The 16,528-nt window shown below is 40.9% G+C and overlaps 1 protein-coding gene across 2 annotated transcripts in view; it reads left to right on the forward strand.

Moving 5' to 3' along the window:
* The first annotated feature begins 3,114 nt into the window (after nucleotides 1-3,114).
* The window catches only part of LOC128754906 (A-kinase anchor protein 2), a 57,988-nt gene continuing 44,574 nt past the window's right edge, over nucleotides 3,115-16,528 (forward strand). Inside the window, exons 1-2 of one of the 2 annotated variants that reach the window (XM_053857886.1) lie at nucleotides 3,115-3,347; nucleotides 11,946-11,997. In XM_053857886.1, coding sequence (XP_053713861.1) covers nucleotides 3,304-3,347; nucleotides 11,946-11,997 — 96 coding nt within the window. In that variant the 5' untranslated portion in view covers nucleotides 3,115-3,303. The remainder of the gene's footprint in view (nucleotides 3,348-11,945; nucleotides 11,998-16,528) is intronic. The other variant, XM_053857896.1, reaches the window with a different exon arrangement.

Here is a 16,528-nt window from a genome sequence, read left to right on the forward strand (position 1 = left end):
AAGCGTGCGACAGGGCTCAGCTCTGAGCCCCTTCTTGTTTGCCATGGTGATGGACAGGTTGACAGATGAGGTTAGACAACAAGCCCCTTGGACAATGATGTTTGCAGATGACATTGTGATCTGTGGTGAGAGCAGGGAGCAAGTGGAAGATAAGCTCGAGAGGTGGAGGTTTGCATGCATGCAATGCATGTGTGTGAATGAGAGGGAGCCAAGTGGACAGGTGAAGTTACAGGATGTAGAGGTAAAGAAGGTGTAGGATTTTAAGTACTTCGGCTCAACTGTCCAGGGCAATGGAGGGTGTGAGAAAGAGGTGAAGAAGCAGGTGCAGGCAGGGTGGAATCATTGGAGAAAAGTGTCAGGTGTGATGTGTGACAAAAGGGTGTCGGCGAGGATGAAAGGGAAGGTGTACACAACTGTGGTAAGGGCAGCAATGTTGTATGGTTTGGAAACAGTGTCACTGAGGAAAAGACAGGAAGAAGAAGATTTGTAGGATTTCTGGTAAATTGTTCTGATTGTCAAAAAACTGAACAGATTTTAAAAGTGCTGTAATAATGGTAATGTTTGTTTTTTTTTCCCTCACACCATATAGACCGTAAATATGCATCATACATAACATCATAAGGCACACGCTGAGAGAAGCTAAAGCAGTTGACCAGCTCATGAATGTCAGGTTAGCTATGCTAACATGTTAGCATTTGCAAACAGAGGTCGCCAGACTGAAATCATGAATTAAACTTTGACAAAATATTAGAAAGTGTTCCACCAACCGTTAAGGGAAATCTCTGAAAGTGATTTAAGGTTTGTCAAAGCGACATTATTGACCTGCTTGTTAAAGAACCTGAGGTTTTGATTTGAATTTTTTAATGTGGCTTGGCTACTTTATTATACCCATCACTGTTTTAGTAGGAAATATAACACAAGCATAGAAATACAGTAAAAGTGACCGTTTTAATAATGTCCGTAAATAGACGTATTAAAAGTGAGTTGCAGTTACAGACTATGTCCACAAGGGAGCGGCAATTTTTTAGACAGCTTTGTTTTGCACATCTGAAGATCAGGTTGATTTTATTTGTATTATTCTTTACATTGAATTAATATAGCTGTATAGCCCAACTCTTTTTAAAAATCCAGTTAAAGGGTCATGACCTCAGCTGTTCGGGAGGGATTGGGCGGCAGATTAGCTTCATATTTGTGGAGACTCCAGCTGTGAGAACAGGCATGTCTGATACAAACATGACAGCTCCAAGTGTCGAAGATCCGAGAAGAGGATTTGAGTCCTACGCTGCTCAGTGTCGGATAATGTCTGAGCTCTGAAATAATCACGTTGCTGCAAATTGGACGGGGGATTTCCTTCGCTTTCGTCATCGACAGCCACCTTTCATGCCAAAAAGAACGCCCCTTGCCGAGCTGGCCCGACAATTATGCGAACTACGTGGCTGCTTAAGATGCAACTTACCACTTTTGGTACTCAATGGTACCCGAATCATGAGCCATTATAATTTAGGTAATGTAAAATGGGAAAAAAAAAATCATCTTTTAGACGCAAATACTGGGTTGGTTAAAACAAGTTTGATCACTCGCACGCAGATGAATACTGTTGCACTGTTCTTACTCTACATGAACCTTCCATCTTTGCACAAACATGCTCAGTGACTTTGGTAAATAGTGAAAACTGGTTGCTTTGAAGACACTGTTCTGTGTGCGACACTCTTACATGTGTATTAAATTTAAACTTGACCAGAAAAACTTGATAAACTAGATAAAGGGTTTGCAGCATAAACGCTCGTGTTTTTTTCTACCTATCGACAATAAAATTGGGTCAGGTATATTCAGAAATGACTGATGCACACTCACTGGCAGACATGTGGCCGGCAGCTCTGGTGCGGTCATGACACCTCCTAATACGGTACAAGTCACGTCCCATATTAGTTCAATAAGGGACGGCTCATTGTCATGTCAAATATGGAACTATTCTGTATTTCAAGGGACTCACCCACTCTTGCAAATTGCTATATGCAGGACTAAGATGTACAGTATGTACACACTGTACAGTACACGCAGTACATACATACATACAGACATATGTTCTAGATATTTCATATTGTCACATCTTCAACAAATTCAGTCATGCTTCAGTTTGTCTAAAAGTATGAATTTTGGAGTTGATTTGATTGCACGTATGCTGTTTTTGATCAAATCATGTAGCATGGGCTCCTTTGTGGGCCTCAGTCTTTTCCAGTTGTTTCTTGTTCTTTCAGTTTGTTTTGTGCTGTGCTTGTTTGGGTTGCTATTCGGTTGTTTGATCAGTCTTGTCTGTTTATGATGTCTTCTTGGAGATCATTCATTTCTGTTGTGAGTGTTCCATATTAAGTTGCTGCTTTTTTGACTTGTCATTCTTTCTGATGTTTTTGTTTCCATGTTTCCTGCCAAACCTTACATTTCCTTTATCTTCTGTCAGTTGAGGATTGCAAAGAATTGTTTTGTACATAGGTCAGCATTCTAACCAGTTCTCTCAGTGTGCTGACTGTAGACTTTTCTTATGTTATTATTATATTTATTTGATTTTATTTAGTCCTCTACATTAGTAGTAGTGATTGTTCTTATGTTCCTTATGAATTGTTTCTATATTTTTTTGTATTTACTTTGTTTAATGTGTGGACATTTAAAATAATTGTAGTTTCTATAGTTTTCATTAAAGATGCCTCAAATACTGCCATTTTGAAAACAGTCTTTTTAAAAAGAATTAAGAATAATCAAGATTAAACCCAAAACAAATAAATAAATTATCTCTATCTGTATATATGTATTTTTATTTTTTGTCAATATTAAACTACCAGCTTTGATAGGAGCAGTAGCTCTCCGCGGTTGATGGAGCTTGGCAACTCCCTTCAATGAGTCTCCATCATGCTTCATTTCTCATACTCAGACGTCTTCTCTTCCTCTCCTTCGCCATCCTTCACTCATCCATCTCAATCAAACTCTACTGTAGAGTTCTATCACCTCATTCTCCTCACCACAACTTTAATTTCCTCACACACTCCATCACCTGAATGATACGCTGAACAAATACAAGTGACCTCCCTCCCTCCCTCCTTGTCTCTCTCGCTCCCGCAGCATCCTCTCCTCTCGCTACTGCTGCAGGAGCAGCTCTGACATATTCTACCGTGACGAGAGCATACTGCACCGGCGAGGAGGAGAAGAAGAAGGAGGCAGAGGAAGAGGAGGGAGGGGGGCAGGACAAGAAGAGGAGGACACAACTCACAAAAGTAGAGGAGGAGAAGAAGGAAGAGGAGCAGGGGAGACATGTCAGACACACCTTTGCAGAGCAATGGCACGGCCACAGCACCGTGAGTAGCATTATTTTATCTCGTCTTCCCTCCACCAATCTCTCTCCTGAGCATGTCCGCATCCCTCCATCTCCCTCTCCACTCCATCTATCTGACAGAGGTTGTCATGGTGACGGAAGCCCCGTCATGGTGAGGCTGCTGCACGGTCATGACTAGCAAGGAGACACGAGGCACACCATGTACTCCTCCCTCTCCTCTTTTTCTTCAGTCTCTTCACCGGGCTCAACAGACTTTAACCCTCTATGGCTCGACTGCATCCTTTCTATCCCTGGTTTCCCACTATTTGCAACCTAATCTCCCATCTTTGACATGTGGAGTCTGTAATTTAGCAGGTTTTGACTCTTCACCCCAATTTAGATGCAGACCACTAGATTCCCACCAGTCACTTCCATCACCGAAAGGAACAAATTGGCTCATGTATTCACTGATTGCTGATAAAACTACAAAATATCATAACAAAATTAAACCCACTGGTCCATAAATGGAGACCTGATGGCAGAGAGTTTATTCCCTTCAGTGCAGGAAAAGCACCATGTCAGCACAACTATCACACCAGTCTGACCCCTTCTGGGCAAATGTTGAATAATGAAAAGCTGTCACTCGGCACAGTATTTTACTGCCACAGTATTTTTACTGCCATAGTGATTTTACATACTGCATATAACAAATAAAAACCTGAGCTTTAAGAAACATGGCGTTTTTTGTTCTTATTGTTGGCACCATGGCAGAAGGTCGCCAGTTCTATGTGGGTTTCTAAGGGCACTCAGGTTTCCTCTCACCGTCCAAAAACAGACAGATTTATATAAAATGTAATCAAAAATGTCTCGCAAATTTCTTTTAATTTTCATAAATTTTACGAGAGCTTACAAATAGGAAACATAATTGAAATGCAAATTAAAATCAGAGACAGTAGGACTGAAGTTCTGTGAAATTCCAGTTCACAGAAACATTGTTAGTCACGGTGAACTTTATGCATTATATTGTAAATCCATCAAGCAAAGCCTCTGTTAAACTTAGCACAAACTAAAACACTCTTCCTATTACGAGTATTGCGACCTCATGTTGCTTGGTATGCCTCCAGCCACTTGTGGCCTCCTAACTGCAGTAAAAATGAATGAGCCACAACTGGCCAGCAACACAGTAAAAGTAAGCAAAGCCCAATATCAGGGTTGAGTTAACATGTTGCATCTCGACTCTCCAGTTTTGTTTAAAACACACGCATGGCTGCTACACTGCATACCTAGTACACTGTGCAGTATTACAGATTACTTTCACAACTTCATGATGTAAAAGTGACTCTGTGTAGGGAAGAAAAGGCAAGAGTTATCCAAAAGTCTGAGTGGAAAAACAATGTGGAATGAATCAAATCTCAAATGGGTGACATTCGGCCTCCTCTTCATCTTTGTCTTTCGGCATTTCCTGTTCCTGTTTGCCGAAGCAAGTCGGTCTCCTCCACCTTGACCCGTATCCTTTTCATGTCCTCTTTCATCACATCCCCAAACGTCGATGGTACATCCGGCACGGCCATTTTTAACATTCTCCATCGAACATGTTCCCTGTGCCCTCTTTAGACGTGCACAAAACCGCCTGACCAGTCTGACCTTCCAAACTTTATCTCCAATTGTGCAGCCCCTCTGTTAATGTATGATGATTTCCATACTTTACTCATTTCTGCTATCTATATAAATTACATTCTTTGACTCCTTCCTTTCTTTGACATTTTTTTATGGCCCCTCACAACAGCTACAGTAAGTAATGTGACCCCTCAAGAAATACACGTATCGTTGCCCACCCCTGCTCTAGAGGCTACTCTTCAGACACAGCTCACCCCTGACAGTGGTCTCCATCCATTGCAACCTGCCTGCACTCTCCTCTTCACCTCTTGGTGAAGGTGGGGTTTAATGATATGACAGAGAGGCATGTAAGGCTTCCTAGTTATCAATATTGTTAGTGATGCAAGTGTCTTTAAAAGCAATCCAGCTGTTGTATAAGGAAGTGCAAAAAAAGTAGCTACTGTATATTATCTTACACTATGAAGAGAAATGTGGAAAAGATCTCTATTAACTTGATCTCAAGCCCTGCAAATCCATTCTGGAGGAGAAGGAGTAGCACCATGTCTAGTTGTAGTCCTAGTGTCAGGGTTCATCCAAGGACGAACTGAATAACAGCCATTTGTGAGAAAGTCGTAATGTCCCACACATGACCAGCCACTTTATTCCATTAACACAAAGGAGTGAGACTAATGACCCAAGTAGATTTTTTTCTCACATCCTCAGGTGGCCTTAGAAAAAAAAAGAGAAAAAAGAGCTAATACGGATTAGGACTCTCCTGAGATGATTCAATACATTTCTTAAGCTTTATTAAGTGCTGACATCACTGGCTTATCCTCTCTCTACAATGAAAACAATAACACCTAACTCCACCTCTGATTTGCGAAGAAGAACACAGCATTTGTGAAAGCAGGTACACAGAACCATGGTTAAGGATTTACATTGAGATTGCCACGCATGGTCTTTACAGGACACCATTATTTGTTATTGTGTTTCCTTATCACAGGGTTTCAATCTGTGGTCTCAGGTCACAACACAGGTTACATCGGCACAAAATAGTCATAACTGGAGATCATGTTTGTCTGACAACTTTCATTCTTACAAAAAGAAGTTTCCAATCCAGCTTGGGGGCAGCCTGTGTTACTAATGTTTCTACACCCACAAGCTGCAGGTAACTGGGATGCTGAAAGCCACCTCACGAGGAACCTCTCGCGAGGTAATGTATGCAGTTAGGGTCACAGAACCTGATGAAATGTTACAGGTTTTATTGAAACTGGGGGTAACGGTCAGAATGACAAGACCCTTGGTAGAGGGGATAGAGGTCATTTTGGGGTCAGTTTAGTGTTGGTTGAAGGTCCAGTTGGAGTGAGACAGAGGTTACAGGGGAGGCAGGCAGAGGACATGTTCAGAATATGTATGTACAAGTAACATCTGACTTACGACCGGGATCGGATCCGACCAATCGGTCGTAAGCCAGTACGGGTGGACGTAAGTCGAACAGGTCGTAAGTCGGATGTTACTTGTATGTGGCTTGAGAGCGTCCAGGGGCAGAAGACTCATGAAAGGAAGAATTCAATCAATGGGGAAACAATAATGTTGGCAAGTGGCTGATGTGGTCCAGTTCTGAGCGGAGTGTGGCTGATTGTCCCCAGCAGGATTCAGCGAGGCTGATTGCTACGGTGTAATTCTCAAGTGGATTGTGTGATGATGTCATGTATTAAATTACACAATGTAAATGAAGATTTGAAGGTGAAACCTGATGGCTTTTTTTCAAGAGCAATTGAAGATGAAATGTGTCACGCAGAGGACAGTGGAGATTTCTGGTAAAAAAAAAAAAAAAGAAAAAGAAAAAGGCTGAAAATATTTTGTATTCAGCATGAGTTCTTGTATTTATAGTACTGTGCTACATCTACACACTACATTTTCATCCATTTGTATGTTTTCAATTAGCTATTTGTGGATGAGTAATGTGGAATGAACTTATTTGGAGTTCAAGCAAACCATCTAGGAGACAGTGCTCGGAATATCTGTCACAGTCATGGACTTGTACTGTAGCAGAGTGTGAGTTCGAAGCTGTGACTGGCACTTGAAAGGTTAATCATACAGTCGGTGTTGAGACAGAGAGCTGTGGTGATTTAGTCACTCAGTCACATCTTTCCTCAACGTCTGTGCTGCTCGATGCTGTGGCCTTATTTTAGTCAGCATCTTCCCCGCACTAGCCCTGATTATCCACTGAATCAGCAGAAAGCTGAGGTAGTCTGTGGTCTTGTAGTGGCGACACCGCTGTGGCAGCAAGCCCAGTCGCCGGTGCTGTTTACCACCCACACGTCAAACAGTGAAGAGAATCAGTTGGATCATATCGCTACACAGCTTTACGTAAAAAACATCAACAAACACGACACTAGAATGGCGACCAATAAGATTAAAAAGTGCTCTGGAACATGCTAGCGTTAACACCTTTGAACTTGAGCACCAGACACAGTGGATCTGGCTCCTCAGTTATTTTTCTGTCATGGTGCAAGTGATCCTCCTTCATGGTCTAACCATCGCTCATCCTGTCCCTCATTTTATGGAAAGAACTTGAGTCGTGGTGAAATGGCTGGTTGGCAGTTTGGTGAGGCTGTTATGGGAATAGTTTAACCTTTGATGAAACACAAAGATGAGGCACACGCAACCGGTCACAATAGCATGAGATAATAGCAGCAGGGGAAATGCTAGCGATGACATCATCCTGTCTTCAAGCTTCATCCTTGATGGATCAGTCAACATTAGAGGCCTGAAAGTGAAAGGATAATCTTTCTACTCACCATGCTAGTAACTGAAGATAAGTAATTTACTTCACGCTTTGACCTTCAACTTAAAATGACTATTTTGGTGTGTGCTGACCTAAGCAGAGCAGCACTTACAATTGCATGACGGAAGACCAGGCGGCAGACACCCACTTTCTATTGACATACTTGTAACATCAGAATGAATTGTTGGAACGTGACAAGCAAAATGGGTTTCCAGATTGAATGCCTGACTAATCGAACTCTCCTTCAGTCTTAGCTATGAGCTGCTCTACCTCTGGGTCCCTATGGGTTTTACAGTGGCAGATCCTGAATTATTCATGAAGGCACCTCCAAACTGCTAACTGCTCAAGCCATGTCAGTTTCACCAGAACCACCCAAACATGCCTCACTCTAACTGGTTCAGCCTTTCTGTGGAGACCTTTAAGAGAATAGTGTGAACATAATCGTGTGAGTGTGAAATATGGGAATTGAAATTGTAATGTAGTATGAGCCAGATTTCCAAGATCAAGATTTCCTTTTTTAAATTGTTGTCAGAGCCAAGAGCAGGTCACAAACAAGTATTGCTTTTGCTTGACAAAGGTAAAGTGTACAACTATAATTGCTTTCCATGTTTACTCCTCCATTGAACCGTTAGTGTTTTTATTGGGGTTTTAAAGTTGTCGTGGCTCTTTTCAAACGCTCGTCCGACATAAAGTAACAGGTGGTAACCTCTGGTGCAGATGGGTCTCACTAAATATACCCATGTCTGCAAAATATGGTTGGCCAGAGACATGGCCAGCATACTGTTGAGTTTGGTTATTGTTAATGCTACTACAGACATTGTGTATTATATGAAGGAGAATGTGGTATTTCCATTTATTTTACAAGTCTGTAAGGTGGAAAAAAAGTTATAAATTTATATGCAGAGGATATGTATTATTCCTACCGTCAACACAGGCCGTGTTGTTATGAGAACTTTGAGCATGTGTGTGTGTGCCTGCGTTTGGTTGCACATCTGGAGGCCATTACTTCTGGGCTGGAATGGTAGAAAAGGCGGCGCTCAGCTTACTGTGCAGTGAAGTCATTGCGTCGTCATGGCGATGTAGGGGAACAATGATGCTGTTGTGTCCAACAGTGACCAACAAGATGACGACAGACAGCGCTCAGGGGTGGGTGACAAGGTTTTAAGAGGCTACGAAATAGGGAATGAAGTACAAAGTCAGAGAGACAAAGTGAGCTTGAACAAAACAAGCATATTGTTATCATTAGCATTAACCTCCTGAGACTTACATACTGATTAACTTTAGGAGTTTGAAACTGACAGATGATCTTTGCTATCATCTTCTTGCAAAGTGAACAAATATCTCTCTTTTATGCTTCACATCAATATGCAACACAAGTATGCAATTTGTGTTTGCTAATACATTAGCATACTGCTAAATCGTGCTCTGAGGTGTTAGTTTTTGTCATTACTGTATATTGACTGTAGCATAACATTAAAATATAAGCAATGCTTTACAGGCCTAGTGAGTACAATAAATGACACATGACATGTTTGGGAAACATTATCTTGTAAATGTTTCAGCGCAAGCAGACAGACTGTGTGCGTTTATATTAGCAATTCATTCAACACCACGCAATTTGGCCTGTGACTAGAACACATTACTTTGTGCATTATTGCTCATGTTTTTAAGAAAAAAAAAATCAATGTAATCATGCGTTACTTTGTGGGAGACTTACTCCCCGCTGCAGTCTGTCTACAATCTGCCTAAAGATTGGGTGAGGAGCTCAGCTATCACAGTTATGGAACATTTTACTGATAATAACTGCTCATCACCACGCTGTATTTGACCAAGTCACATTGTAAACTATTTGATTTAAGCTTTTTTATTTTATTTTATTTTATTTTATTTTATTTTATTTTATTTTATTTTATTTTATTTATTCCAAAACACTATCCCCACTGACCATGGCAATAAATTTTCTTCTGATTCTTACATGTTTTGTTTCTCTCCTTTTCATTGTATTCTGTAGAAAGAATGCCATGATTATGGATCTATACTAGCTGCATGGATTAGTTTGGCTACATGATTCAAACATCTTTTCAGTTTCATGAAAATATGACTTAGAATTTGACTGCTAAGTTTAGCGCTGCACTGAGCTGCCTTTTTATAACTTCCTCCCTTCCTGCAGCTGTACAGTAGTACGGTACAGTTTTCCCAGACAGAAACACTGCAGCTGCAGTCATTCTTCACCAACCTTTTTTTTCCAGTTGAGTAACATGGTGGCTGTTTTGTCTGCCTTTGTGTAAATCTGAATGAGTGTGTGTTACATGCTTCTGTATTCCCAAAAGAGTTGGCAGGGACGGCTGCTGCTGTTTCTCCTTATAAGGATGTGGAGGCAGGGACGAAGACACAAGTGTGATCGAAGGAATTCACAGAAAGGAGGGTCGTCGACGAGTGTAGGTGAATGGCATTGGATTCAGGTGGGAAGGAATTTGGGAAAGGGATGGAAGACAGGACGTCGAGTATGGCCGTGCTGGGAGTTTGATGACAGGAAGAAAACATCTGGAAAATTCAAAGTGGGGGATGCAATCAAGGCAGGAGGACAACTGAAAAGGTTGTTGGAATGGAGGGAAGAATGTTGGGGAGGACTTCTGGAATTTAAGCATAAACATGAAAGCGGAAATGACGAGCGAGAGTGTAAAGCAAATGCAACAGAAATGGCTCCACTGATTGATATGCAGTATAGGCGAAAACAACATTGTGTTTTGTGGGTTGAATGACTCATTTCTAATGGAGACTTGCGCCTATTTCAATAGCATTTGGTGAAAGGTTCAAGGTCCTGGTCATCATCATCTTAGGCCATCAGCAGTTAAAACAAGTATTACTCTTGGGGTAGACTAATATTTGCCAAAAAATATGCGATGAAAATAATAATAATAATAATTAATGGCCGCATCCATCGAGAGATATTTCACAAACTTCAGTCACCTCCACGTGCTGGAGACAGGAGTGAATCACTGAAGTGGCTAGAATAGATTTTCACTTCAGTGTCCTCAGTGGACAACACCATTCTCATCTAGCCACTGCGCTGTTGAAAGCTTATTTGAAGCCCATGACAGGCACAGAAGAAATTTGTCAACTCAAGGTTGCTGAGATACAGAGACGTTATTTTTAGTTCCTTTGTTGATGAGGATTTTTACTGAATACAATGTGTCATTGTGGAGGGGAAACAAACCCAGTGAACTGACTTGATTGCTGATTTTAAACTGCTTTTATGGGGATGGAAATGTAGAGTATAGAGACCATGCATGAACCTTCACACAAACATGTCAGCAAGGCTTGCTCTCTAATTGGCAACTTCATGATGTCATTTGCTGAATCATCACCTGCACTTAAAAAGGAAGATTTCTTCTTCAATGTTTTAACATTTATGATAAAAGTTTATCCTCAAGTGGTTGGAGAGATAAAAGTAGAGAGGAGGGTTCACGGTTTGGTGATCTGAAGAGCTCATGGTGGCCATAGGCAAATTTGTTCTTCAGAGAAATGTTTGGATGTTGTCTGTTGAGACTCAAAGGATCAAGAAAAAAAGCCTCCTCTCAAAAGTCAGTGGCCCGGCACATTCAGTTTTTTAGGCTTCACCTGTCAAGTCAGAAGAGAGATTTAAGTCCATAAGCTGCTACGACGTGTGTTGGTGCAAAAGTTAATGGAAGCTGGAGAAAATCCTGAAATTATGATTTTCTCACCCACATTCACGTCTGCAGCTCTCAGCCCCGACGAAATGACAAATTACAGTTGCATCGCTTTCCTCTAACTTCTGCACTTTCATTTTCTCTCCCTCCCATCTCTCCACTCTGTGACTCCCCCTCTTCTCTCCCTCTCTCAGCCGCTCCTCCCAGCTGTTTAATCACACATGGCCCCTGCCTAAAACAGACCGGAGGAGGGAGGGACGGGACAAATGGGAGGGGAGACACGAGCCAGAAGAAAGAGTGGGTGATAGAGACAGAGTGAAAGAGAGCGAGAATGTTAGCAGTGGGCAGAGTGTGAGACACATGGCCAGTGAATGAGAGATCTTTGCTTCACTCACAGCTTCACCCACTCACTGTAGCTGGATTACTGACCGCGGACCTCCACTGGACTTCCCTCTTTTCCTTCCATTTCCTCTCCTCTTTCCCTTCCCTTCCACTGTTGAGGGACACTGTCCACCTAAATTCTCACCTCAGGTTGTCCTCTTGTCCCCCTCCCTCCCTGTCCCCTGCTGCTCCCCCCTCTCAGGATGTCTTGTGAGGAGGCTCAGCTCCACAAAGAGAGGCTGCAGGCCTTGGCGGTAAGTCTACTGTGTTTCAATTTCTCTGAGTGCTTTGTAAAACCTGTGTCATTGGTCAGGAGAAGTGTCTCACTAGGACAGGTTTAAGTTTCTCCTCCTCCTCATATCTCTTTTTCATTTTCCTCATGGTCTTCCTGACACTTTCATTTTCTGTGTCAACTATCTCATTCATATTTCATTTCCTCATTATACATTCATGCCAGGCCAGGCTCTGAGATGGATCACACTATGTGGGCGCACCTGTGATCAGGGTCAAAGGACAGAGTGTTGAACCGACTTATGTCATGTCGTGCAGACTGCAGCTCACTATTTTTTTCTTTTTTTCTTTTTAGAAAGATTAACCCCAAAAAATGGTGAACTTGTTTTGTCTACCAACTGAAGTAACCTTAGCTGGAATTGGGGGACATGGAATGAATGTTAGACTATTTTTGTTTCGTTGTGAATTTTCGTTTTGTTGTAAATTGAAAGGACAGCTTTAACTTTAAAACAAATCTGCTCAGCAGGTTTGACACATTTACTGTAGCAATTCAAGAAGCACTGGTAAATATAACATCGATATAAAAGAGTTTTAAATATTTTCTAGGCTTTCAAATACGTTTTGAAGGCTAAATCACACACATTTGTCACACAAAAGAAAACAAGTCAAAACTTTTTACTGTACAGCTGTACATATAAGTGTTGACTGTTATTGTTGACAATAACTGATGTTTAGTTGGAAATTTTGGTAGGTAAATTTATATTTATAACAGAAATAAGGAATTGTTTTGAAAACTGTCTTTGCTCACCAGTTTGCGACGCAAACAAAATATAATATGTGAACTGACTGAAATATTCATCATTAACAGATGAGTCAATGACAATAGCATTTGCATCACTAACAAAAGCAAATAGCCTATTTTAAATGGTATTTACTGTACAAGTTATTGTCTGGTTTAAACTCTAAGCCAATAATGCGAATATCATTAAGACTTTATTCCTAACAGTTTTGCTTTTGTATCAGCCTCTTAAATGTTTTAATCTTAGCTTGCTTAGCATATTAGCAACTTAAAAGTCTGTACAGCGAGTATTATAACGCCACTTCAGTTATTTAATAATAACAGAAATTCAACACATTTTCAAGTTTAGGAGCCACATTCAAATCGATATCAGTGATGTACAGTGATCATTTTTCTTATTAAGTCAGCATTGGAAAAAACATCAGGCTAGTAAATGTTCATGACTCATCCAAATTTGTAAAATATTTCCGACATTTTCTGTGCTTTAAAAGGCATTGAAACACTCTTCCACAGTACTACAGTATATATGTCAGATTAAGTTGGGGAGCTACAACACCACTCTATTCACTGGATATTTAAAGAGAAGTGTTGATAATAATATGGCAGCCATAGAACACAAAATTACATTCAGTAAGCTAGTAAATTACTTTCAGTTCATTAGTTTGTTTTGAAGTTTCAGGATTGGAATCAGAAACACAACATAAATAAAGAAGTGCGGTCAACGCCTGAGAGTGCTGCCTGCTTTTTAATTAAAGTGAATGGATCCAATGAAAAGAGATGCAGGCACCACAGTATGACATCATCGCCTCCCGCTTCTATTCTGAGGATGTAAAGCACCAACTAACTTCTGCTCGCTCACCACCATTCTGTCACGCTGCCGCTGTTTGTCTTACGTCTCAGCTTCCATGGCTTTTTCTGGCGGAAAACCGCTGGAAATGGGTGAAACTGTCAGTGGAAAGTCTGCTCTGGGGGGCTATTTTCTCTGTCCCTGAGAGGTCTGCTTTGGTACATAACGTTATCACTGACCAACTCTTCGGGCGATAGGACTTCAGAGCAACACTTAGACCCACGTTCACCGACTGAGACTAAATTTGGCGCCAGTGACAACCACAGCATACCACACACACGTAACCAGGCACAGGAACACACACATTTGCACTCTCCCACACACACCAGTGGGGGAACAGCGGCAGCATATGGAGAAACTATTTTGGCCACGTTTAAACATGGCAGCCGTACCAGAGCTCATTTACTTAAACCACTTAAGCAGGGAGAAGACAGTGAGGGGAAACTTCTCATGACTCAATCAGCCAGGATTTCACTTTCTCAGATCATTGTTGATTTTCTCTTTATATATCAGAAAAAAACAATGCTAAATAAAGACCATTTAAACGTGCAGAAGCTCAGAGAGCTGGTGGGAAACAAATCTATCTACATTTTCTCATCCCAGAAATATGAATTTCTGTAATGTCAACGAACCAAATTGCATATTCATTTTAAGAAAAGTGCTCACCAGCTCACACAGCACTTTGAGGGATGCAAACCACTCTGTTCTGTCTCGATAACTCACACCGCACATTTTGCAGCATGAGCAAACAGGTTTGTGCTTTGCTACGCACAAACTCTGCACCTCAACCCCTTAGGCTGGAGGAGACGCTGCTTGTGAAGCTTGGGGGAATAACTAAAGAATATTTGGATGAATGTAGCATCAATATTTATAGAGTGTGAGCAACCATGGTGAAGAATGGTACAACAGGAAGATATTGAACAAACCATGTTTGCAGTGTATTGTGTAAACTTCCATTTGCTGAATCTCAAAACATCCACAATGCTAGCCAGATCATTTTATAATTTTAATTATTATTATTATGTTGTTGTTGTTGTTGTTGTTAAGTGTAACTACTGAATCATATGTTGTGATGGGAGGGCAACTGGTTCAGGGTGGGTGTGTCCTGTCTTGACCCTTAAGTTGCAGAGTTGAGCTCCGACCCTCCCTGCAACCCAGAAATACCATGAATAAGCAGCAGAAAAGCAATGAATGAATGAAATGTCGTATTGTTTGACTGAGAGTGATGAAACAAAATGGAGTCAATGTGGTCATACAGTCACACCATAAACAATGGATACTTACATTACTTAATTCTTGAGCAGAGCTTGATCCAACTGTCTAAGCATCAACGAGATCCGATGAAAACTTTGATTAGAAAGTCACCAGACGTCGTATTTCTGTCTGCTTTTATTGACGTTAATTAAACCCTCTGCCAGTGTCAGACAGCTGTCATGTAGCAAAGAGTACTGCTCATGAATTAAACATCAGACTAATGGCTGCGGTTGAGCTGCCTCCTCCTGCGGTAAAATGATGAGTTGTGAAGTGTGAAGTACTGTAACATAAGCGAGAGCAAAAGCAAATCTGGATCCATACACACACATATATATACAGTACATATACATACATATACACAGTATACAGTATAGTATGTATATGCATATATATATATATATATATATATATATATATATATATATATATATATATATATATATATATATATATATATATATATATATATATATTGGTGTTTGTTTGTGTTTTGTAGTTTTGTACATCTAGCAGAGAACGGTGCTCCTCACTCCGGAGGAGAGTTCAGCCACAGTGTGGGAGGAATTTAGCTCATTCTCTTGAAAAGAGCTGGTGGAGATTGTTGGGGAGAAGGAAGTCTGGCCCTCTGTGATTAGATAGCTGCCTCCTTGACCTGATTGTGAGTAAGGATGGGTGCCTAAAAGGTAGATGACGTTGATCTGAAAAATAAATTCATCTTCTTCTGGGGATGAGCATCTGGTAGTCTCTGTACAGATCACCATATCTGACTGGACAGAGGTTCTCACAGGGTGATACTGTTGACTTTCAGGTAGCAGCCAACAACCTCTGTGGTAACTAACTGGCTAGATTACAGATGAATTGGAGATTAAAACCAGACTTGTAATCGGAGTGTTGTGAACATATTGTATCACTGCAGTTTGTAGGCCACTCGCTGGGACCCAGAAAAATGATACATACCAGCGTGTGTGTGTGTTTGAGTACGGTCCTGTAAATGAGTGTCGAGATTTTTCCAAACGTGTTTTCACTGATCTCATTGTACTGTCTGTGATGTGTTTACAAAAGTGACCTCAGGCCTTTGGACTTTTGGCGGTCCACGCTTTCACACTCACTCTCACATGACTTCAAATTACAGTCCAGATATGGGGCTAGATGCTAAGTGAGGGTTATGGGTTTCCCGCTTTATGCTTTCAGCGTGTATGTGAGTCAGTGAAAACTTTGCAGCTGCTCCTGTGTTCACTATGATCTGTTTGGATGACTGAAGTAATAATGGACATTTTAGAGGAAGCTTCTGGATCCACTTAGTGGGGACTTGCTGAGGGAAACAAACACGGCGGGGTGAAGCAGAAGTGGGGTACGACAGACAGACTTGGACAAAGATTTGTGACTGTGGCATGTTGAGGATAATGGGCTGCATTACGGTTGGTAAACACTAGTGGGGGTTGGGCCCCTTCTGGGCTGTTTACAGACGAACAAATGTTTAAGACACAAAACACTTGAAACCACATATATAATTAGAACGAAATGTGGGTGTCAAATTCACACACAAATATTATTCTTTTTTAATTTATTTATTTTTTTCATACTCCTTCATTTTTATTCTTTCAGTAATTTTATTTTATATTCGCTAAATTGATCATTTTCATCTAAGATAATA

Source organism: Synchiropus splendidus, chromosome 1 (genome assembly GCF_027744825.2).
Source record: "Synchiropus splendidus isolate RoL2022-P1 chromosome 1, RoL_Sspl_1.0, whole genome shotgun sequence".
Lineage (NCBI taxonomy): Eukaryota > Metazoa > Chordata > Actinopteri > Syngnathiformes > Callionymidae > Synchiropus > Synchiropus splendidus.